The sequence below is a fragment of the Oncorhynchus mykiss genome, chromosome 16 (assembly GCF_057628025.1).
Source record: "Oncorhynchus mykiss isolate SJ-2025 chromosome 16, ASM5762802v1, whole genome shotgun sequence".
Classification (NCBI taxonomy): Eukaryota; Metazoa; Chordata; class Actinopteri; order Salmoniformes; family Salmonidae; genus Oncorhynchus; species Oncorhynchus mykiss.
The window spans coordinates 52,187,501-52,213,262 of record NC_143037.1 but is presented as its reverse complement, the minus strand read 5'-3'; the positions used below and the strand labels follow the sequence as shown (position 1 = coordinate 52,213,262).

The 25,762-nt window shown below is 42.6% G+C and overlaps 1 protein-coding gene across 4 annotated transcripts in view; it reads left to right on the top strand.

Annotated features, from left to right (window-relative positions):
* The window catches only part of LOC110492195 (signal peptide, CUB and EGF-like domain-containing protein 3), a 104,414-nt gene that overhangs the window by 5,037 nt on the left and 73,615 nt on the right, over positions 1-25,762 (top strand). For all 4 annotated transcript variants that reach the window (XM_036947151.2, XM_036947150.2, XM_036947149.2 and 1 more), the window contains exons 2-3: positions 16,103-16,225; positions 21,210-21,335. In XM_036947151.2, coding sequence (XP_036803046.1) covers positions 16,103-16,225; positions 21,210-21,335 — 249 coding nt within the window. The remainder of the gene's footprint in view (positions 1-16,102; positions 16,226-21,209; positions 21,336-25,762) is intronic.

Sequence of the window (25,762 nt, the reverse complement as noted above, 5' to 3'; positions counted from 1 at the left end):
TGCTCATCTTTCTGAGCTTAGACCACCCTAAGAACACCACAACAGAAGAATGCAGCTCTTGTGGAGACAGCATTCTGTTCTCTGTGAATGTGATCATCGTGGACCCTGGCCAGTCCTTTCTCACCACTTCCCAATCGTATTGTGACAACACTTCAACACACTTTTCTCATCACATTCACTCTGTTAGGGGCTGTTTCTGTGCTTCATGCATTGCTCTAGACAGCAGTGGTATTTGTTGTGCTATTACATTATTGTTGTCTACTCACAGGGTGGATATGTGCCTTAAATCATACTGATGCAAAAGTTCCTTTTTGTTTGCCAACTCAGGGGTTTTGGCATATGGATTTGACACACAGAACACTTTGTCTTTATTATTTACTCAATATAGCTCCAGGTCACATGGTTGAATTGAGGTTGAATAGATGTTCTCTTGAGATACTGTCCTTTTCTTCTTGTTAATCTATACATCACCGTGCCCGTGGAAGTCTGTCAGGGTCATTGATCTTCATGAGTGTAGAGCAGACAAACAATTAAGCCGTGCTTTCCCACCCAGAGAATGGATACTCCGATACGACCTGCCTGAGAAGTGGTGCCCCAATACCCCTGTACATGTTGTTACAGAGCAGTTGTGTGAAAGGAGGGAGATCATAATCTTTGCAGTGCAAGTTGAGTAGTTGAAACCATTGATGACAGTTCCGTCCAAAACAACAATACTTAATGAATAGTGAAAATAGCTTTGATCTTTAAGGTGGTGAGGTTAAGACAAGCATAGACCTGATACTAGTTTAGTTTTCATTTTGATATACTGTATTTACCCACTAAGTGTATTTACAGGAAATGTGCTTTCCCCACTTGACTGCCTTACAGTATAGTGCCTGGTGTATAGTAATGAGAACGTTTTCAGTATTCAGGAGTATAGATTGGCCTATTTATTCTTAATGAATAAGTGAAGAGGTATGCATGCAACTAATTGAACACAATCTTATATTGAGTAATTCCATATGAAACCAGGAAAGATTGTTGACATATATTTAACAGCTGTATCTAAAAGCATAATTGAGAAATAATTTGGCCTTACCCAGCACTCCTGAGTCCTAAATGTTTCAAATGTATGTGCTACAAAGCTAAAATTGGTGCCATATGAAGCTTCACCATATGCTGTGTAATATGACTATAATTTTAATGTAAAAAATAATGATAATAATAAATAAATGTATGAATATTGTTTTTTTTTAAATGAATATTGAAAAACAGATTTTTTTGATTGATCAATTTCTTCAATATATAGTTGAACATAATATACTCTTCAGGCATATCAAAGTTCCAGATTGAGATTGTTGCTTTGTAGCACCGACAGATGAAACGTTAGGGAGTATTAAAGGAGGCCTGGGTAAGGTCAAAATGTCCTAAATAAGCCAACTTTGATATATTATTTCTCAATTATACTTTTAGATTCAAATATATGTCAACAATCCTTCCTCCAAAGGAATGTGAAAATCCCCCAAATCATGGTTTTTCCCCCCCTGTTTTCATATGGAATCACTTTTCTATGTTTATTGCCTATGGTGTTATTGTTTATAAGTTGCTGTTTGACAGAGGTTCTAGAGGGGTATACTGTAGTCAGAGCATGGTAGAGATACACATAGTCAGCCAGTTATCATGCATGTTTACAGCCATGTGTAAAAGCTGGGATGTCTGGTACAGGCCAGAGCAGTTCAGTAGCCCCAGTACTGGTATCCTGTATCCTGGCTACTGGAATTTAAAACCAGTACATTTTATTTTGCCAGCAGTGTTTCAAAGATTCAGATTCAGGCCAAGGAAAATACTGTAAGGCATCCCTATTCTTTCTCTGTAACGGATCCACTCTTGGTTACTGAAGAGTTCATGTCCGAAGCGTTTGTGGCAAATTAATAGATCTGGCCTGGGTGGTGGGTCTGGCCTGGGTGGTGGGTCTGGCCTGGGTGATGGGTCTGGCCTGGGTGATGGGGAGTTTTATTAGTCTGATCCTCTGGGTAAAATATTTTGTTGTGTTGAGTTCAAGAAAAACACAGGCTCTGTTAGCTTGAAAGTGTTTGTTAAACTATAGATTGTTTATAAAAAACAATGCTTGTGGTAGCCAGAGAAAACGGTTTCCCATTTGACAGTGCTGTCAGACACGGGTTGAATTATACTGCAGAATATGGTGCTAAATAAATATGTATCTAAAGTTATTTAGCTTTAATTTTTGAAAAGCCTTCTGGAGTTGATTTGGGGGTTTGACTGAAGTAGTGGAATTTCTGGCTCCTGCTTTAGTAACTAAGCATTGTTTTGACATGTCCTATTGAGTCTGCAGGTTTGGGTCGTCATGGGGCATTCAGAACCTGCCTATGGCTGCAGACATCATACGTACCTGCCCAGTGCACAGGGGAAGCAATCAGTATTTTTTTTACAGGCCTCTTAACTCTGTCATGGCACCTTTTCTTCTCCCCTGGAGCAGAGAAACCTCTATATCAGCACCCAGCAGATAAACCCCGCAGTGACCAGCGTTCCAGCACTCGTAGTCTCAATTAGATGGTCTTAATGCTGACAGAGGAGGTAGCTTCCACATGGACAGGATAGGAGGAGTGAATCTCCTCTTGAAACAGACTGAAATCTTGGACCAATGATGTCTCATACTCTCAGAAAACCTACATGATATTTTACCTTTCCCTTCCTACACACATAGACAAACACATGAAAACAGCAACATTAACTGACAAGATTACACACAACACATACATGAAGACACACATGAGTCCAAACAATGAGGCCAGACTCAGGCTGTTCCTCCACACGCTCCCTGACTGAGACCCCTAGCTCTTAAAAGCCCATTTATTTATTGGGCCGTAATGTAAACAGTGTGCTCCAAATGAGGCTTGTAATACATTTCCTTTGCGCTTCGGTGGGACGTCTGATAGCTCTCTCTCTCTCTCTCTCTCCCTCTCTCTCTCTCTCTCTCTCTCTCTCTCTCTCTCTCTCTCTCCCCCCTCTCTCTCTCTCTCTCTCTCTCTCTCTCTCTCTCTCTCTCTCCCTCTCTCTCTCTCTCTGTACCCTTTGTTCTCTGTGCGGATGCGGAGGCGCTGCGTCCCCATTGGTTAGTGGGAGGATAAAGAGCAGAGTTGATGGTACACTGAACCTTAGCCACTCTACAACTCCCTCTCAAAGTGCTGAGAGCTCCAGCATGGACAGGGGAGAGCTTCCAAGGCACTGGAGGGCCGGCCTGTCCATCCCCCGTTAGGAGCCGACAGCTGGGGCTGCTCTCAAATCATTAATCCCATCATTTGTTTTTCTGTTCCATGACTCACTGATTGGCAATGGTGTGATCCAGGACCAAAAGTAAGTGTCTACTCTGTGGGATTGTCTGCTTTAGTTCTCTGTTTTCTCCACTGCTGAGGCTCAACATGGTTTCTGTGGAGAGGAGAAGAGAGGAGAGCCTAGCTGCCATTGTCCCAGACCGTTCCTCCTCCTCCTCACACCACTCCCTCCTGAGACCCCTTTGGCCTTCCCTTTTTGAGTTTTTGGGTCAGTGAGGGACGTCTGTAGACTGGTCTGTGATGGTCAGTCAGTCAGTGTTGTTGGAGGGGGGTTGGGGGGCCAGAAAGAGCCTTGTTTACAGACTGCTTGTGTTTACATTCCTTGAGGCTAGAGCCAGCTTTGGGGACTGCTGTAAATGAAAGGAAATGCTCTTATTCTGCTTAGTAATGGAAAAACCCAACACATCAAGGAATGTTTCAAACAACAAAAAAAAATATTTGGTGAGGTACATGGGGTTTAGCTGAAGCTTTTTGGGGCTGAAATGACCGGGGTGACGTCACTGATGAAACAGATACTTCCTTGTTGAGCAATGCTGAGCGATTAACCAACATTTATTTTTTGGGGAGGTTATTAAACAACTAATTGACCAATGTCGGTTCAAGTACTTTAATGTTTTTTGTGTGACCCCAACGCTGTTTCTCTAAAGAGAAATCAAATCATTCCCTGGAGAAATCAACTCAAGAACTATGTGGGACACTGTGCTGAAGGGAGTTGTAGTTTTCATTAAGCAAATATTCAACCTAGCTCAGTGCAGAAATGTTATAATTCCTCTCTCTAGCAAAGAGGGATACACTTTTACGCCTGCTACGTAAGGTTAGATACACACAGACCGCATAGACCGCATGAGAGAGGAATGTACACAACACAATGTCGAGAGAGAGGGATAGAGACAGTTTGTGAAAGTATGCCTTGTCTTCTTTGAAGAACTAGAAAAGGATTTCATCAGACAGCTCTGCAACTAGGCTAGTTAAATAGGATGACTACAGAGAGAGCAGTATGGGAAGTACAGAGAGAACGTTGTCTGGCTGTTTGACTGCTACTGCCTGAGCAGAGATGAGATGATGACCTTAAGGAATTAAAAATAAAAGTAATCATATAAAAACTAAGTCATATACAGAACTGAAATATTTTATTATTTCATAATAATGCCTATCCAATGTGGACCTGACAGAGACAATGGAATATTTTCAATATTTTGGTAATTGAAAGTTCACTATTTTTGGCTTTGGAATTTCAAAAAGCCCCAAAATTATTTTTATGCTATTGTTTCATAATGCATTTAATGCTTAAAAAATGGATTGAAACCGAAATCAAAAAACTGTGCTTTAAGAAAATATATATAACCAAAACCAAACCGACCTAGAAAAGCACTAATCGCTCAGGACAATTGGTGAGAGGAGTCATAGGAAAAGCTGTGATCTTCTCAAATTGAGGATGATTGTAGAAAGGTACCCCAGAATGTTAACACTTGATATACACTGAGTGTACAAAACATTAGAAACACCTACTCTTTCCATGACATAGACTGACCAGGTGAAAGCTGTGATCTCTTATTGATGTCACCTGTTAAATCCACTTCAGTCAGTATAGATGAAGGGGAGGAGACAGGTTAAAGAAGGATTTTTGAGCCTTGAGACAATTGATAGATGGATTGTATGTGTGCAATTCAGAGGGTGAATGGGCACGACAAAGATTTAAGTGCCTTTGAACAGGGTATGGGGGTAGGTGCCAGGCGCACCAGTTTGAGTGTGTCAAGAACTGCAACGCTGCTGGATTTTTCACGCTAAACTGTTTCCCATATGTATCAAAAAGGGTCCACCACCCAAAAGACCTCCAGCCAACTTGACACAACTGTGAGAAGCATTGGAGTCAACATGGGCCAGTATCCCTGTGGAACGCTTTCGACACCTTGTAGAGTCCATGGCCCCAACGAATTGAGCCTGTTCTGAGGCCAAAAGGGGGTGCAACTCAATATTAGGAAGGTGTTCCTAATGTTTTGCACACTCAGTGTATAAAACCTATAACTAGAAGTCTAGATGTGATAACATGCTTTTTGTTTGACTTCTATCCGGTAAGAGCATAATCTTGTTAGGAGGTGCCAGACGTTGCACTACCAGACGTTAGGAGGTGCCAGACGTTTGGCAACCAATATCTTCCATATACTACTCTAAGATTGCCATTTTTCTATTGACCTTTTATTTTATCCTTAGTAGTTTGAAGTGTGTTGGAGTTCTAATAGGAGAAGCCAGATGGACTGTCTCCCAGTGCAATTCAGTTCTTGTGAAACAGAGATATCTAATGAATGTAACATGTCAAAATTAAAAAAAATTCCATATAGTGTTTGTCTCTAATGACACTCTTATGATGCCATTAGAGCAAGTATTTCACTCCTCTGCTATTACCTCCGTGAGCTGTATATTTCAGATAAGAGCTGCCATGCTCTACTCTGCATCTCACTCACACACAGAGAGCCATTCACTTTATGCCTCATAGTTTCACAGGAAGCAGCTAAAAATATCGGACTAACACTTCTGCTGTAATTGCTATGTTTCCCTCTTTATAGTAGGTGCTGTATCTTGCTAAAGCAGCCGCCAATGAATGTAATTGCAGTGTGCACAGGGGAGAGTGTCATGTCATTTAGCTCTGGCTTTATAAATAATAAGGTATATAACAGCATTAAGTACCACCCTCCTCGTATATAAAATGAAATGTTATGGAGCTAGAGGCCATGAAAACATGAAGAGTTTGTAAGTTGAGGACATATGCCACGATTGAAGAAACTGTGCTTAAACCTTGTGAATTAATTACTTGTATCCTTCAAGTTGGATGCATTGTTATCATGTATGCGAAATTCTAGGAAATATGTATGCGATATTTGTTAATTTTTTTATTTAACCAGGTAGGCTAGTTGAGAACAATTTCTTATTTACAACTGCGACCTGGCCAAGATAAAGCAAAGCAGTGCTACACAAACAACAACACAGAGTTACACATGGAATAAACAAGCGTGCAGTCAATAACACAATAGAAAAAAAAGTCTATGTACAGTGTGTGCAAATGGCATGAGGAGGTAAGGCAATAAATAGGCCATAGTAGCGAAGTAATTACAATAAAGCAAATTAACACTGGAGTGATAGATGTCCAGATGATGATGTGCAAGTAGAAATACTGGTGTGCAAAAGAGCAGAAAAGTAAATAAAAACAATATGGGGATGAGGTAGGTAGATTGGATGGGCTATTTACAGATGGGCTATGTACAGCTGCAGCGATCGGTTAGCTGCTCAGATAGCTGATGTTTAAAGTTAGTGAGGGAAATTTAAGTCTCCAGCTTTATCGATTTTTGAAATACGTTCCAGTCATTGGCAGCAGAGAACTGTAAGGAAAGGCGGCCAAAGGAGGTGTTGGCTTTGGGGATGACCAGTGAGATATTCCTGCTGGAGCGCGTGCTATGGGTGGGTGTTGTTATCGTGACCAGTGAGCTGAGATAAGGCGGAGCTTTACCTAGCAAAAACGTATAGATGACCTGGAGCCAGTGAGTCTGGCGACGAATATGTAGCGAGGGCCAGCCGACGAGAGCATACAGGTCGCAGTGGTGGGTGGTGTATGGGGCTTTGGTGACAAAAACAGATGGCACTGTGATAGACTGCATCCAGTTTGCAGAGTAGAGTGTTGGAGGCTATTTTGTAGATGACATCGCCGAAGTCGAGGATCGGTAGGATAATCAGTTTTACGAGGGTATGTTTGGTGGTGTGAGTGTAGGAGGCTTGGTTGCAAAATAGGAAGCCAATTCTAGATTTAATGTTGGATTGGAGATTTTTAATATGAGTCTGGAAGGAGAGTTTACAGTCTAGTCAGACACCTAGGTATTGGTAGTTGTCCACATATTGTAAGTAGTGATGATAGTCGGGCGGGCGGGTGCTGGCAGCGAATGGTTGAAAAGTATGCATTTAGTTTTACTGGCGTTTAAGAGCAGTTGGAGGCCACGGAAGGAGTGTTGAATGGCATTGAAGCTCGTTTGGAGGTTTGTTAACACAGTGTCCAAAGAATGGCCACATGTATACAGAATGGTGTCGTCTGCGTAGAGGTGGATCAGGGAATCACCCACAGCAAGAGCGACATCGTTGATATATACAGAGAACAGAGTCGGCCCGAGAATTGAACCCTGTGGTACCCGCATAGAGACTGCCAGAGGTCCAGACAACAGGCCCTCCGATTTGGCCAGGTTGATGAAGACGGCAGCACAGTACTGTCTTTTATCGATGGCGGTTATGATATCATTTAGAACCTTGAGCGTGGCTGAGGTGCACCCGTGACCAACTCGGAAACCGTATTGCACAGCGGAGAAGGTATGGTGGGATTCGAAATGGTCAGTGATCTGTTTATTGACTTGGCTTTCGAAGACTTTAGAAAGGCAGGGCAGGATGGATATAGGTCTGTAACAGTTTGGGTCTAGAATGTCACCCCCTTTGAAGAGGGGGATGACCGCGACAGCTTTCCAATCTTTAGGGATCTCGGACGATAGGAAAGAGAGGTTGAACAGACTGGTAATATGGGTTGCAAAAATGGCGGCGGATAATTTTAGAAGAGAGGGTCCAGATTGTCTAGCCCAGCTGATATTCTATGAATATATGCAGTGGCAAATAATGGACAATGGATGAGAGTGTCATGGGTCAATGAATTACTGTAATACGTGTTTTCCGCAGTATAGGAGGGTCTATGAGTCATAGACCAGTATGGCCACTCATGGCACAACCATTCATCCTAATTCTATAGGCACAGCATGGTGCTGCACATGCCGGATGCAGCCCATCAAAGTGACAGAGCATTGTCCAGAAAGGTTGAGCTGAAGCTAAAGGGTAGTTTCTCATTCAAAGATGTAAAAATAGAATGTTCTCTCAATGCATCTCCAAGCACTGATGTCTCTAAGCAACACATGCTGAGCAAGGACATTATATCTATTCCGACTTAGTTTTTCCGTTGAGGCACACATTAATGCACTCCCAGGCATTAATGCACTCATCTGCCAACTTACACTAAAGAATACAGATAATATTTCAAATATTAGCTTGATTATAACTCAACGATGTCAAACAGTATTTTTTTTTAAATATTTTTGTCATGAGATGTTAGGTTGTTCTGTGCCCTCTGAGTGTTTGATCTATTACATTCTGAGATTTGTATTTTTTGTTTAATATTTAAGTGTAAGAATCATTAATCATTATAAACCACCTAGAAAATGATAACAATATTTCCAGACCACTATACTTCATTGTTTTAGAATTTAAATTGTTGGTAACCATACATGATGACCAAAATAAACATATTGTAACGGCATTCCTCCTCCTCTGAGGAGGAGGAGGAGGAGAAGGATCGGAGGACCAATACGCAAGGTGGTAAGTGTCCATAACGTTTATTTTAAGATATAAACTGAACACTATGAAAATACGAAACAATAAACGTGAACGAAACAGTACCATGTGGCAACAAACACGCACACGGAAAACAAACACCCACAACTCAAAAGTAAAACCCAGGCTACCTAAGTATGATTCTCAATCAGGGACTACTAACGACACCTGCCTCTGGTTGAGAACCATACTAGGCTGAACTCAAAACCCCAACATAGAAAAACACACATAGACTGCCCACCCCAACTCACGCCCTGACCATACTAAATAAAGACAAAACAAAGGAAATAAAGGTCAGAACGTGACACATATGCATAATGATTTATGGAATCAATTATCCATTTGAATTTCAAAGAATTCCACTGAATTAAATTCTACATTCTTTAGTTCAAATTTATTTCAAATTCTTCCTACGAGTGTGGCCAATTCCATTCAAATTCAAGATTTGAATTGGATTTTAAGACAAATTCTCAACTCAATTAAGAATTGACCCCAACCCTGCTACACAGCCTAATTTACTGTCTACTGTGGATCCAGTAGAATTGTAGCTAGAGATGGGCACCTGTCCTACTGTTTGAAGTGAGACAAGGTGGAGAGCTCTACTGTCAGATGAGACCTGGCCAGGGGAGTACTCTTCTCTACTCTATTCTAGGGTTACAGTTGGAAGATACTTCCTAAGCCAGATGTAGATTTTTTTTATTTTATCCTTATTTTACCAGGTAAGTTGACTGAGAACACATTCTCATTTACAGCAACAACCTGGGGAATAGTTATAGGGGACAGGAGGGGGGAATGATTGAGCCAATTGTAAACTGGGGAAGATTAGGTGACCGTGATGGTATGAAGGGCAGATTGGCAATTTAGCCAGGACACCGGGGTTAACATCCCTACTCTTACGATAAGTGCCATGGGATCTTTAGTGACCACAGAAAGTCAGGACACCCGTTTAACATCCCATCCGAAAGACAGCACCCTACACAGGGTCATGTCCCCAATCACATCCCTGGGTCATTGGGATATTTGTTTTAGATCAGAGGAAAGGGGGCCTCCTACTGGCCATCCAACAATACTTCCAGCAGGAAGAGGTGGGGTCTGGTAAATTTGCTCACATAATCTACCTACAGTACCAAAGGATGAGATTCTATTTCTATGGTACCTACTCACTCTCTGACTCATCCAGGTCCCATGATTAGATTGTCACTGCATCTCTGTTATAGAAAAGCTTACATTTGAAATCTTCATAAAAGCCCTTCTGCTGTTATTTGATTTTGGGCTCTTGCGGTTTTAGCTAATGTTATGAAGGGGACTTACACAACCTCCTACAGCCCATTGTCTTATGTCAGATAATGCAACGAAACCTCTCATACAGCACTTACAACTATCTTACCTGAAGATCCAAAGTGGATTCTATTTATAAAAGGTTGCAAAAAATAAAATCTACCTACAGAGGTGGTGATTTCAAATGTATCAGCAACTACCACCTACACACAGTGCTAATGTATCAGCAACCACCACCTACACACAGTGCTAGGTGTTATTGACTGTGGTATACAAGACTTACCGTAACTGTCAGTGAATCATAACTTTATAGTTGCTTCTGCAGTTCTTATTTACAGTACATTTTGAACAATTTGTTTTGTTCTTTCTGTTTTGTTCCATTTGGTTTTTATACCATACAGTAAGATCCATCTACAGTAGACTCTCGCTGCATGGTCGGTGGACCCAGCTAGGGAGGGGTCCAGCCAGGTTTGAAGTTGGTGTCATTGTTTTTAGAAGACCAGGATCAAGTCAGTGGTCATGATTCCTGAACATTTAGAGTGTGTGAAGGATGAGTGTAAATAGCCCAAATGGAAGCAGTTTATATTTTTATTCACAACGTTTAAAAGCTTTGCCGAACGTCAAACAGTGTGTCCCTTCATTAGCTGGGGAGGATTTGGGTGGGGGCAGGGGGAGGATGCTAAAATTTGCACTAATGTTGACGTCTGCATTTCATCAAACCCTTTTTTGGACCACCAGTCTCCTGCCCTAGTCGGCCTAATAACTCATGAGACGTGCACTGTGTGCTGTGAGCTGCTATGAGCTGTGTGCTGTGAACTGCTATGAGCTGTGTGCTGTGAGCTGCTATGAGCTGTGTGTTGTGAGGGGCTGTGACATTCTGCCACGGCTCACACACACCCTCCCCTCCTCTTCACCCTCCACTTCCGCTGCCTAGCTCCATGAAGGAAGGCAAGGCTAGCAGCTTTTTGTAGACCTGACCCCTGCTTCTTCTCCTCCTCTCTCATCAGGGGTCAAGGGTCAACTGCTAGTGCAGCTCAGAGGTCTTGTTGATGTACTGATGGTGTTGGCCCCCGAAGCTCCATCAATACAGCCACTGATATTCTTTTGTTGTTGTTGTTATGAGCGATGATGGACTGGCCATCCTGTTTATTGTAAGTTTATCTCAAACTATTATGACTGTTAGTCTATAACTGTATGACTCAAAAATTATCTGCATTCTTGTCTGGATTTGGGATTACTCATTTCTGTCTCAGACTCTTGACATTCCTGTTGGACTGATAAAAATCTATTTAGTTTAGCATTGATGAGCCACAACAACCCTGGCCTGGCCACATCACTGTTCTGTTTGTCTTAGTCCAGTGGTATTCAAGCTTTTTCCACTGGGACCCCATTTATTCCACTAGAATTTCTGGGGACCCCATTTTAAAAAATATTTTTACATATACAAATAGCCTTAAATTCATTACATTTTCATATCTTATCAAAGTGAAAAGACACCAATAAATATATTTACTCAATAAAATTGAATTTTTCTAATGATCTTTATCAAAAACATTTGTACATTGTCCCATACAATAATCTGTACTTTTGTTCCGAAATGTTGAATTATTATTTTTTAAAAGGACCCCGCTGCAGTTCCGGGTCGCGACCCCGACTTTGAATACCACTGCCTTAGTCCTAGCATGCCGTTCTGTTCTGGTCTACCCTATAGGGTGTCCCAGCGTTATTCACTCTATTTCTGTGGTAGGGGGAGGAAGAGGGATGGGCCGGGACAGGGCAGGGGGCGGTCTGCAAACAGTGAGGGTCTCAACACACAAAGTAAACATTGCCCTGTGTTTGAACTGTACACCTTGGGTCCAGCAAGTCTCCCACACACTCACTCTCCCCTCAGCCCTATTCCCGACCGGCCCAGCTAAATACACCGCTTATCCCTGGGCCTGCCCATAAATAAGAAGGAACAAGTACCCCCCCCCGCTGAAAAAATCTGCATAGGCTAGTCATGCTGGTCACCAGTGCTCGTTTTGCTGGTGACCAGCCTTTGCGATGTTTTTGCTGGTGACTAGCCTTCGGTGTATTTTGAACAATGGTGACCAGCCTTTTGCTGTGTGCAACGTCTCACCTCCATGGCCAACAGCCCTGGCCTAGCAGCCTCTCTGGCTCGCATGTGGGGGGTGCATTGGAACATGGATGCACAGCAGTGGACTCAGAGAGTTGTACAGTTGTTCTTCTCTCACTATCAGAAACAAATATTTGACTGATATCTGAGTACTATGATGCTGAGGATGGTACCACATTTGTCTGCAGGTCTTTGTTAAACCAAGGTACGAATCAACTTGATTATATAAATGAGCTATCCCCCCTCCGGAACTTTAGATAAGAATAGAGCATGCGCTGTCACAGCGTCGTACAGGCTGACGATAGCAAAACCCTGGAGACACAGCAGCTCTTTTTGATTTGGGTTTGATAAACCAGGGCTTAGTGCATGACATGCTCTTATTTCACTTAATGTGGTATTAAGAGCAGCCAACTATCCCGGCCCAGTTATGAAAGGAAGAGACTTTGAATGATGTGCCCCGTTACAGGGCTACTACTCAGACAAAGTGCACTGACCTACTTCTTCCTAGGACATCCAACCGTGGGTTCAACCAAAGCGCTGAGCAGAAAGGGTAACTAGCGTACGTTACATTACATTCAGTATGTCATTCTGAGCTCCTAAACTCTAAACTTCACGTCTACATGCACAGAACTACAGCGACGTTTTATCGTTTGGTTGTTTTGACTTTGTTTATTCATCCCTGTCTCAAACCACGGCGTTCAACCTCTGCTGCCTAAACTTGTTCCCAACAACTGTGATACATCAGTGCCAAAGAAAAAAAAGTCCCATACACGTACAGCCTGAAAAAGCAAAGCTTTTCATGTGTTGCATGAGTCAATTAGGAGGGCAGCGTTGCTGAACACATTCAGCAACTTTGTCTCTGAAGTGTTCAGAGGAATGTCCTCGGGACTGTACCGTAGGACCTATTGATTCTGACATGTTTATTTTTACAGCAACGGCCTTTTCTATTTGTAACAGATCCAGCATATTTTCAGCTTTTGTTGTGCATGTGTTGGAGGGAATGCACCCAATTCCCCAGACGGGTGCCTTTTTATTTAAACCACCAACACGCCATCTGACGTGTTCTTTTTACACGGCCAAGACTCTATTTTGTTCAAAGGGCCACTTTATTGAACTACTCCTGAAGTTTGAGTGAGTGACTAACGGGCCGTCTTTCTGAGCCGTTTAAAAAATGTCAGTTTCTGTAAACGAGAGATGAACTCAAGAGATTAAAGAAAGAAATCTCTTACTCAATTTTATATTTTTGTTCCCTGACCTAAGCTGACAGCTCATGAAAAGTTCTTGATTAAGCTCTTCTCAAAGTTCAGAATTATTTCTTAAAGACAAAGTGTTGGCATAATTACCCACTTTCCCCTCTATTGTTTGGCTAATGAGGGGACACAAATTGCTGTCGCCTTCAAGAACACTCAGCACTTGCAGAGTTGTGCTCGGTCCATGCTAGTTAGAAATGAATTAGTTATAGGGGTTTATCAAACTGAAAGCACTCTCCTATATAATGCTATATAATATAATTGTAGCATATCATGTGCATTGCAGAGATGTTGAAGTTGGAGAGCCTTGGTCTTACACAGCGAACACTGAGCTTTGCTCTGTTCTTTAGTGTTAACGAGAGGGAGGTTCAGTGTTAGTGAATGTTGTTGTCCAGATCTGGGGAAATATACAAGGCTGTATAAAGTATGGCAGTGCTTGTTGAAATGTTGAGCTTGGCTTCAGCCAATGTAGTCAAAAGATTAGTTTGTGTAGGCTTGGCTTAAAAGTTAGTTCCTTACATACTCTTGTGCGTTGTGAGTGAAGTGCTTGCTTGTGATGGTTGGGTCTGCTGTTACATCTACGGTTGAGGAGCTTGATCTCTGCTGGCACTGGCTGTAAGATTGGCGATACAAGAAGAAATAGAAAATTGAGAACAGTGCCACTGCTCAGTGAAGTTGTGTTCTAGATTTGGATTTTGGTAGTATTATACAACCATTGTTATGGTTTATAAAGTCAAAGAAACAGGAGAAGGTGAGAAAATACCTATTCTTTTTCCAGGAACACATTTCAATCATTTGCAGGTCTTAAGTAAATGCTTGAGTTTTCAAAGCATAATGCCACAGTTTATCTTGTGTAAAGTGTTGTATTGCATCTTGTCTGAGTCGTAACTCGATATTTTTTACAACAATGTTTCTGTGAAAGGCAATATTTAGCAGTAAAACCAAGTGCACCTCTTCCAAACAGTTAATTGTAAATGATCTGGAGTTGATGACCCGGATAGGAGCATTAATGTAGGCTAAAGTGGACATGTGAGATTCTTTAGTTGTAGTTTTTAATGAATATTAATCACCATAGAGCCTTAGAATCCGTTAACCTGACTAAAAGATGAATCTGTTGTTATGTGGAATGTTGCTTGCTCCATGACCGAAGGAACGTTGTCCTATTCATCCTCGAGGATAATCAGTGAAGAGAAAAGATCCCGCTTGTGTTTCTATCCCTGAGGATTCCCATTGTTACCACGTCATATAAATCAATATGGAGAAATTAACTACTTTGAGCCTTTGGGACTTCTGGTATTGCAAATGCTTGTGTGAGACTGAGAAAAGTCATCTACTAAACTCCTGTAGTCAACATGGCTTGGGATGGGGACAGATTTACAGGTTGCGCAACATAAATTGAAAGGTCATTCCCGATTGAGCCGACATATGCAGCGTCTACCACGAATGCAGTCTCCTCTGACGCGGGAGCCTTTACATTTCAATATGTAAACGCTGAACCTCTGCGATACAGATTAAATAGAGCCAGATGAAAACCTTATTTTCTCATTCAACCTCAAAAGGTCAAACGTGTGTGTAGTTGACCCTACAGACTTCCCTTGGATAGGAAAAAAGAAAAGCTTCTCCAAGGATTATTGAGACCTGACCTCTCCGAAGAACAGCATGGGTTTTTAATGTCATTGTCCTCTCTGGTCAGGTCCATGGAAGTGATGGCCTATGGCTCCCAAGGTAGACGCTAAACTAACAGGTCTCAGATAGCAGGCCGTGTACCCCTGGGATCAGTCCTCCGGGCCCCTGCAGAGAGAGGACTTGTGATAAGGGTCGATATTGGAAGCTGTGTAAACCTTGTTAAGCTTTCCCCCCCTGCGAACGGGGGTAATCCCAAACACCTGGGCTGGTTAACCGGGATCAGGTGGGATTAGAGAGGAGGGGACCATAGAACCCACTCTGCCCCCACTTCACTCCCCAGTTCCCTGTTTTAATCAAGCCCATCATTTCACTTTTATGCAAATATTTGATCAAAGATTGGGATTTTTACATGATCCTTTATTCATAAAATATTGAAATTGATCTCAAACTAATATCCTATTTTTCCTGAGTTTATATGATTTCTTGATCACATCCCTGATTATACATTTTTGGACTTCATCCTTCCCTCTAACTCTGGTTCATGTCCATGGCAGAGGGCTATCTATCCTACCATCCCAATGAAAACATTTTCTTTTTACTCCATTTCTTGACCCGCGTATCAGAGGTACAGATTATCCAAGCCAGCAGGCAGTCAAACAGAGGTTCATCACAGGTCAATCAATGATAGACTGTTTATTTACACGTTATAGTAATTACTCAACTACTTGTTTATTGTTATGAAGCAATCGGTTCTTCAAAAACGCCTGAATTAACTGTTTATTTGTACAAGGGTTTCTGAGAACTATTAAGCTGTCAAACATACCACAGTGTAGCAGGGTTTACTGAGCTGAGTTGTTTTGTCTTTATCAAGTGTGACTGCTTGTATTCTTGTGGTGGTCTGTCTGTCTGACCAGGTACTTTACAGGGGTTGTGTATCCACAGTAAACATCCTATAGTGAATACCTTGTCAGATGGATGATTGACCCTCCTCCCCTAATGTACAGTACATTAGCCACATGGGGATATGAAACATTGTTTGTAGTTATTGTCCTTAGATGTCACTGTTCCCTCCATCTCTCCCTCTCTGTCAGATGTGGACGAGTGTGCAGAGCAAATTGACAACTGCAGCATCGATGCCATCTGCCAGAATACACTCAAGTCCTACAAATGTATCTGCAAGTCAGGCTACAAGGGGGATGGCAAGCACTGCGAAGGTAAGGTGTCAGACACACACACACACACACACACACACACACACACACACACACACACACACACACACACACACACACATATATATATATATATATATACACACACACATATACACACACACACACACACACACACACACACACACACACACAATTGTATGCTTTACATGTCTTATTGGCTTTAAAACTTTAATGCTGGAATCCTTTATGGGGAAACTGCTTCTTCCCTTTGGAATATTTCAAAAACAAAGAAGCTAATGCAAACAACCAACACGGTTTTCCCCTCTGACATCATTGCAGTTCCCAATAGAACAGCAGAATATGTAGAGCAATTTTTTTTACCACACTACCACACTTGAAGCACCTCACCTCTGTTTCGTCAACAACACAAAAACAATAACAAATGTGCTGGGGGCGGACAGTGGCGCCTTTTTCCCTAATGTAGATTCCATCTTTAAATCCCGGACTGAAGAGAGAGGATCGAGATGTTGCGTAAAATGACAGAGAGAAAAAGACAGGTGCGGCCGACTGCTCTTTTGTGTCAAAGATTAAATGAAGCTGTACATTTCGTGCACATGTTAGAGAAGAGAGTTAAGATAGTGGGATGAAAAAGCAATCAGAGGCTTCTGTCTGCCAAGAAGTAAGGGATGTTTCCACAGCCCAGGGCTGCCCGTGTGACTGTCTATAGCCTGTCAGACACAACCCTGTTTTTGTAGTAGGGAGTGTTCAAAGCCTCTGGATCGTTCTTTCCCCACGTTTTTATTAGTATTACTGCAAAACCATATTTCACAATGTCAACCCCCCACCCACCCACTCCTAAGATTATTCTAGAATGTATTTGATTGTGTTTTTCATGGCTGTTTGCCTTCAGGTTATAAAAGTTTGCTTTTAAATAAAAAATAAATAAAAAAAGTGCCCACTTGAAAATCTGAGTAGAGAGTAGAGCTCTGATACCTGAAAGAGTCTGCGCCTCTCTCTCTTCATCAGCAGTATGTCTGCATAGACTCCTCAAGGCCGATAAACACCATACTGGAAGTATAGTTGATGGCCATGAGCTGCCTGTCTCCCCTATACTGGCTGTGGTAAATAATCATAAAAGGTAGAAGGCAATGCAAAAAAAACCTGCTGTTTTCTGCTAAGGGCAACAAACCCGATCAAATTGAACAAGTGTACGTTTCAAACGCATTCAAAGCTGTGCAAGTAGTGCAGTAGATGTGATACTGTAGTGGTGTAGATCTGGTGTTACCGAAACAAACACCGTAAACCCTGGCAAAACATGGGCCAATGGGTTCAGCCGCTTGTATATGCTGAGGTGGAATTACAGCCTTTGCTATCATAACATTTGCCTTGTGATTGTGGAAGAAGAAGTGTGGAAATGGAGATATTAGGATAGCTGTACAAATATACTCTTCCTGCGTTGCTTTTCAGTTCATTCTGAAACCGTACGCACTAGAGGATTACTCAAATCAAATCAAATGTATTTGTCACGTGCGCTGAATACAACAGGTGTAGACTTTACCATGACATGCCTGCTTACAAGCCCTTTCCAAACAATGCAGAGTTAAAAAGTAAGAAACTTTAGCACGTTGTTTTTTAAACAAGTAACTCAATAAAATAACATTAACGAGGCTATACACAAGGAGTACCAGTACCACGTCAATGTGCAGGGGTACGAGGTACTTCAGGTAGTTGAGGTAGTATGTGCATGTAGGTAGGTTGTAAAAGTGACTAGGCAATCAAGATGTGAAAGTGTTTCTATGTGTCAGTGTGTGTGTGTGTGGCATCAATATGCATATGTGTGTGTATTTTGTGTTTGTGAGCGTATGTAGTGTACGAGTGTGTGTATGTGTGTGTTGGAGAGTCGGTGTAGTATGTGTGAGTGTGTGTGTAGAGTCCTAACTCAAAATGGAGCACCCAGTCCAGCTAGCTGATATCTCTGTCTATCAGCTACTCTATATCCCATTTCAGGAACTGGATGAGGAGTCTGTCTTGGAGGCGAAAGGCAATGTTTTCCCTCATATGGTAAAGGGGTTATCATCAGCAGAGGCCTCATTATGATCGCAATGATGCGGAAACAATATGATTTTAATGACTGACTCCCTCACATGCCAGACGCTCCTTTTCTCTGTTTTTCATACACACACTCTCATATACTCACACTACACATAGGCCAAGTGCACCCACACACACAGCCCAGAGCATCCTGAAGGTGATGCTTGGATATACTGCACTGCATTTTATAAACTCGTTGGTTCGAGCCCTGAATGCTGATTGCCTGACAGCCGTGGTATATCAGGCCGTATACCACTGGTATGATATAACCAGTTTATAATAGGGAAAAGGCACCACGGGGGGTTGTGGTATATGGCCAGTATACAACGGCTAAGGGCTGTGTCCAGGCACTCTGTGATGCGTCCTGCATAAGAACAGCCCTTAGCCGTAGTATATTGGCCATATACCACTCCCCTTCAGGCCTTATTGCTTAATTATACTGTATGTTTTTGCCTATGTCTCTGCAGGTGTACCCATACAATAACACTAAGGTTGAGCATTCTGTATTCAACATTAGAATTAGATTGGAAATATAGAAACACGTATACGTAAAGACAGCTAGTGTTTTTACCCTGCTAATAGAGGTCCTTGGAGTCCTGCTGAGAGAGGAGGAGATAAATAAACCATGATAGAGAGACAGGATAATAATACATATTGATGTACTAGTTCTATACGTGGTACTTGTTCCTCTATTGCTGATGAGTCATGACTCATGGTGTGTGGAGGGAACTTTGGTCCTTAGTGTGGTCTCAGGTGACGTGCTGCTCTTAGACACTCGTTGGCAGGCTGGCACACACACCTTGGCAGTGGCACAGCCTCTGTCTGAGGATGCCAATGAGGTTGTCTGGGAGAGCAGGGAACAGGGAACATGACAGGCTGGTTCAGAACCATTCAATCCACTCAAACTTCTAGTCCATCAGCATGGGAACCACTGCACTGCAGCATCATGCGTCAGTGCCTGTTAGCAAAGTCCCCTGTCCAAGTCATTACAGAAACCTCTCTCTCGCTCTTTCTCTCTCTCTCTCTCTCTCTCTCTCTCTCTCTCTCTCTCTCTCTCTCTCTCTCTCTCTCTCTCTCTCTCTATATATATATATATATATATATATATATATATATATCTTTCTCTCTCTCCCCTCTCTCCCCCTTCTCTCACTTTCTTTCTCTCTCGCTCTTATTGTCTCTCCTCTTTCTTGATCTCTCTTTATTTTAACCCCTAGAACAGTACTTTGTTTTTATCTCACTGGTATTGCCCATGGAGTAAATCCACCTGTTTGATAGGAATTTGATGCTGCTCCATTCAATGTGAATGAGTCAAATAGGTCTGTAACAGACTGAATACTGAACAGACTGAACAATGGTGTTGGATAGAATCATGTTGATCTTGAGAAATGTCAGTGTTGTGACCAAGAGGGAGGAAGCCTCCTCTCGTTGAGGGGATGAGATTCTCTTAGCCCGGGGTAGATGAGAGTGAGACTGGCATCAGTGTGTCTCCTGTGTGACATCGTGGGATAGAGCAGCAGAAACTTGTGGTGGCAGGAAGCTCTGGGAGTTAGAGAGAGAGTGCACTGGTCCAGGCTCAGCCCATTGCTGTCGAGTCAAATCAAGCACTGAGGCATCTGTACCAGGCAGCTACAAAGATGAGCCAAACCACCCAGATCATTGGCCCTAAATGGGTCAGAAAATAAAAGATGGGATGCATCTCCAACTCTGCCTGACTCCCTCCCTGTCTGCCTCCCTGTCTACCTCCCTGTCTACCTCCCTGCCTGCCTGTCTGCCTACCTCCCTGTCTGCCTCCCTGCCTGCCTGTCTGCCTACCTCCCCGTATGCCTCCCTGCCTATCTGCCTGCCTGTCTACCTCCCAGTCTGCCTACCTATCCACCTTCCTGCCTCCCTGCCTGCCTGTCTGCCTACCTATCTACCTCCCTGCCTCCCTGTCTACCTGTCTGCCTACCTATCTACCTCCCTGCCTGCCTGTCTGCCTACCTATCTACCTCCCTGCCTGCCTGCCTGTCTGCCTACCTATCTACCTCCCTGTCTGCTTCCCTGTCTGCCTACCTATCTACCTCCCTGCCTCCCTGCCTGCCTGTCTGCCTACCTATCTACCTCCCTCCCTGTCTGCCTACCTATCTACCTCCCTGTCTGTCTGCCTACCTATCTACCTCCCTTCCTGCCTCCCTGTCTGCCAGCGCATCATCAGAGCCTCTTCAGCCACCTCCTCAACAGGCCACTCTACTCCTCTGTCATCTTTATGCTGCTCACTGACTGGAGTGTTGGTTCAGCTGCACGTCTGCTTCTCCTCAGTATTACTCATGTCCTTTGCTTTCTTTTTTTCTCTCGCTCTCTCGCTCTCTCTCTCTCCCCTCTCCCTCTCTGTCTCTCTCTCTCTCTCTCTCTCTCTCTCTCTATCGCTTTCTCTCTCTATCCTATCATCCATTGTCTCATCTTTAATATCACCTTGTGTTCATGGCCACATTCACATTCTCCACACACTGTACGCCTAATAAACTTAATGTACTGTGCCCTCTGCCTGCTTCTAAATTTGTCTGCCATTATTTATAGAACATTGCATATATCACACTCTCTTTGCACGTCTGCTTTTGTTTCACACACATTCAATTGATTTATTCTATTCTGATTCATCTTTAGTGTTCCTGTATATTTCCCTTTTTATGTTCTGCTCTTGGATTTGTAGTACTTATGCAGATTTCATGAGGGACACATGCACCAATGTTTTGTACTAAAATTATTATTATTATTTTTTTTAAACATACTCCTTAAACATCTCACAAGTACCTACGTTTGTCATTTCAATCTCTGTTTCATTTGAACAAGAACACCCTCTCAGGCTACATGTCCAAACATTGGGTGGTGGGGTGAAGGTCAAACATGAAAAGACCATACTCCTAACCCGCCCCCCTGTCTCTTCCTGCAGATTTAGACGAGTGTGCGAGTGAGTACAACGGCGGCTGTGTCCATGACTGCATCAACATCCCGGGGAACTACAGATGCACATGCTATGACGGATTCCGCCTTGCACACGACGGACACAACTGCCTCGGTGAGTGTGTGTCAGCTGATGATCAGCTTTATGACATTTAGAGACAGTTAGCAGACGCTCTTATACAGAGCAACTTAGAGTAGTGAGTGACTACATTTACATATGGGTCCCCTATGGGAATCAAACCCACAACCCTGGCACCATGCTGTACCAACTGAGCTACATGGGATCTTGTGTCCAGTCAATCACTTTGTTTTGGATAGCCCAAGGAGAGAACTAAAGTACTGCCTACAGAAGGTCCCTGAGTAGGAAATGCCTGGTTTCCATTCAACTGCACATGTGCAAGTCCTAAACATTGAACTTGACATAATTCATGATGTTGCATTAATTAATCTTCCAGACTGGATGTCTATCATACTTCAGAAAAGGGCTTTTGGGGGAGGGATCATTTATTTATCAGGGCTAATGTGTTATGTTTAGACTACTACTGTAGTTCACTTCTGGCAGACGTTTCCTGGTCCCACATAGCAGGATGAAACTCTCACGCCTTCTGTTTTCCACATGCAAAAAAGCCCCCCTTTTTTTCAACAAGTCTGGGTCAAAAGAGTAAATTGATGAAGAGCTTGACCTTGGGTTCAGGGCTCTGAGTGAGCTGTCAGTGGACCATACTTTCTCATGGTTTAATATTACACCAGTGTGCCATTCATATTAGCCCCTTGGAGCACACATTCAACTTAAAAGGCTACAAAATTAAGGGAAAGTAATTCTGCTCTGCTGCTTAGCATAGCCACCCTCTCACCTCTCTCCTCTCCCTTCTCCCCTTTCTCCCTTCTCACCTCTCTCCTCTCCCTTCTCCCTCTCTCTCCCTTCTCCCCTCTCTCCCTTCTCCCCTCTCTCCCTCCTCCCCTCTCTCCCTTCTCCCCTCTCTCCCTTCTCCCCCTCTCTCCCTTCTCCCCTCTCTCCCTTCTCCCCCTCTCTCCCTTCTCCCCTCTCTCCCTTCTCCCCTTCTCTCCCTTCTCCCCCTCTCTCCCTTCTCCCCTCTCTCCCTTCTCCCCCTCTCTCCCTTCTCCCCTCTCTCCCTTCTCCCCTCTCTCCCTTCTCCCCTCTCTCCCACAGTCTCTCTCGCCCTGCTCTAAAACCTCAAGTTGAACCTGGCTTCTCCTCAGACAGAAACATTTTATTTGAACATCATCAAACATGTGAATCTTTGATGTTGTTTGCTGCTGTGTGTTGACCATGAATGAGAATAGCAAGGGTGATATGATATAACTACTCATATTTCATAGACAGGTTATGGGTTGACAGATGTCTCTCTCTCTCTCTCTTCTGTCTGTGAGTCCTGTACTGTCTCTTTAGGTATTATCGTCGGTTTACAAAATGCTTCATTGGTGATAGGATAGAGTGATGTGTTGGTGGTGAATTAAATCACTCTGTTCTTTCTGACACGCTAACATGAACAGTAGATCAACTACAACTTTACTTATCAACACAGTAAACATGCCATGGGCAGTCAACAACGACTCATATCTATTTCTCATGCCCTTACAGAACTAAAAGTGCAAAGTGCCTCCGTAGACTGATAAACATGTACAGGCTTGAGGGGGCCGTTGTCTGCCTCACTTTGTTACACCAGTTTCTCTCTCTCTCTCTCTCTCTCTCTCTTCCCTCACACACACACACACACACACACACACACACACACACACACACACACACACACACACACACACACACACACACACACACACACACACACACACACACACACACACACACACACACACATGCGTGCACAACATGCATAGTCTGAAACAGGGTTATTTTCCAAGTCATTTAGCAGAGCCCATTTATTTGTGTGTGGATCAGTTGCTATGCTGTGGATGAGCTCTTGCCTTGCATGCAGGTGTTTAACTGGAGTATCTGTGGTTATGGGCCTGCTGCCTCTTCAGGCCATGCTTCCATCAATCCCTTAGATATACAGTGTCTTCAGAAAGTATTCATACCCCTTGACTTATTCCACATTGTCTTTTGTTACAGCCTGAATTCAAAATGTATTAAATGCATTTTTTTCTCTCACTGATCTACACAAAATACCCCATAATGACAAAGTGATTTTTTGGGAGGGGATTCTTTGTGAATGTATTGAAAATTAAATACAGAAATATCTCATTTAAGTATTCACACCAGTGAGTTGATACGTGTTAGAATCACCTTGGCCGTGATTACAGCTGTGAGTTTTCTGGGTAAGTCTCTAAGAGCGTTGCACTCCTGGATTGTACAATATTTGCACGTTATTCTTGAAAAAAATATTCAAGCACTCTCAAGTTGGTTGTTGATCATTACTAGACAGACATGTTCAAGTCTTGCCATAGATTTTCAAGACGATTTTAAGTCAAAACTGTAACTAAGCCACTTTTTATCCAAAGAAAAAACTCCCTAGTTTTTGCCAGTGACAAGCATACCCATAACATGATGCAGTCACCACCATGCTTGAAAATATGAAGAATGGTACTCAGTGATGTGTTGTGTTGGATCTTCCCCAAACATAACATTTTTATTCAGAACATGAAGTTCATTTCTTTGCCAATTTTTGCAGTTTGACCGTAGGGCCTTATTGCAAAAAGTATGTATATTTTGAAATAGTTTTATTCTGTCCAGGCTTCCTTCTTTTCACTCTGTTATTTAGGTTTTTATTGTGGAGTAACTTCAAGTAACTACAAGTTAATCCCTCCTCATTTTTCTCCTGTCACAGCCATTAAACTCTGCAACTGTTTTGAAGTTAGGGTGAAATCTCTGAGCGGTTTCCTTCCTCTCCGGCAACTGAGTTATGATGGACGCCTGTATCTTTGTAGTGACTGGGTGAATTGAAACACTATCCAAAGTGTAATTAATAACTGCTCCATGCTAAAAGGGATATTCAATATCCCCCCGACCCCCATCAATCAATAGGTGCCCTTCTTTGCGAGGCATTGGAAAACCTCCCTGGTCTTTGTTGTAGGATCTGTGTTTGAAATTCACTGCTTGACTGGAGGACCTTAAAGACAATTGTATTTGTGGGGTACAGAGACGAGGTAGTCTTTCAAAAATCCTGTTAAACACTATTATTGCACACAGAGTAAGTCCACGCAACTTATTCTGTGACTTGTTAAGCAAACTTTTACTACTGAATTTATGTGATATTGCGTGTAGGCCAATGACACAAAATCTCAATCCATTTGAAATTCAGGCGAAAACACAACAAAATGTGGCAAAGCTTGTCCTTGTATTTCTGCATTACACATGGTTTTATTGGTAATGTGCTGTAGCTAATCCCCCACCGGACGTGAGTAACAAGTGGTTGAATCATCATTGAATCATTTAATAATTTTACCCAACTTAGAGACAATGCAATAACACATTAAAGACAAGCTCCAGTACTTTGGCAACCAAGAAAGTATATATTTTTTAAACCTTCCCTCATACATGCATAATCTCTGACCCGAATTACGGTTTTAGCTCAATTAGCCACAAAATCCCACGTTTGAATAGATGTTTTATGGTCACATACACCAGGTAGTTGCAGTGAAATATGTTGTTTTACAGGGTCAGCCATAGTAGAAGAGCACCCCTGGAGCAAATTAGGGTTAGGTGCCTTGCACAAGTACACATCGACAGATTTTTCACCTTGTCAGCTTGGGTATTCGAACCAGCGACCTTTTGGTTACTGGCCAAACACTCAAACCACTAAGCTACCTGCCCACATTACGCATGGTTTTACTGGTAATATGCTGTAGCTTGTCCCCCAATCATTGTGAATAACATGTGGACGAATCCTCATTGTATCATTTAATCATTTTACCTCCATTAGAGGCAATACAATAACACACGCAATTTAACATATTTTTATTTTTTGTTGCACACGTTCAATGTTTAACAGAAGTAAAACATACATATTTAGCGATAAACTGTTTTGCTAAAATCTTTAGAGTAGGTAAAGCATGAACTAATTGGTGTTGAAAAGGTTTCTATCTTTCGAGCGTCGCCTATTCTTTCCTAGCAGTTACCCTAGCCTGGCTTTGTGGACTTGATGAGAGTTGGGAAGATTTGGGAAGAAAACTGTTTTATACATCCCCCCTCTGGAATTCTAAGTGATTCATTCTTACCACAGAAACATGAGAGGAAGAGGCATTGTGGGGGTTTCATGTTCCCCCTTAACTTCCTAAAGGTTTAAGTGCCTTTGGCCCCATTCGATAAGATTAGTTCTATTGGCCTGTAACTGGAGTGGCTGTGCAGATGGAGCTCAGAGGAGCTCAGACCTAATAGAGGCTCTGACTAGTGGGTTGGAGAGCAGACTGACACCTGGACAGTATCACTGTAATCAGTGAGTCACTCACTCCTAGAACCACCTGATCCGATCCTCCGAAGTTCACACAGGGCCAAGACCCTTTCGCCCTTACCCACTGAAAATAAGTTTGTATAAGACATGAGGTTGATGATCGACATGCTTG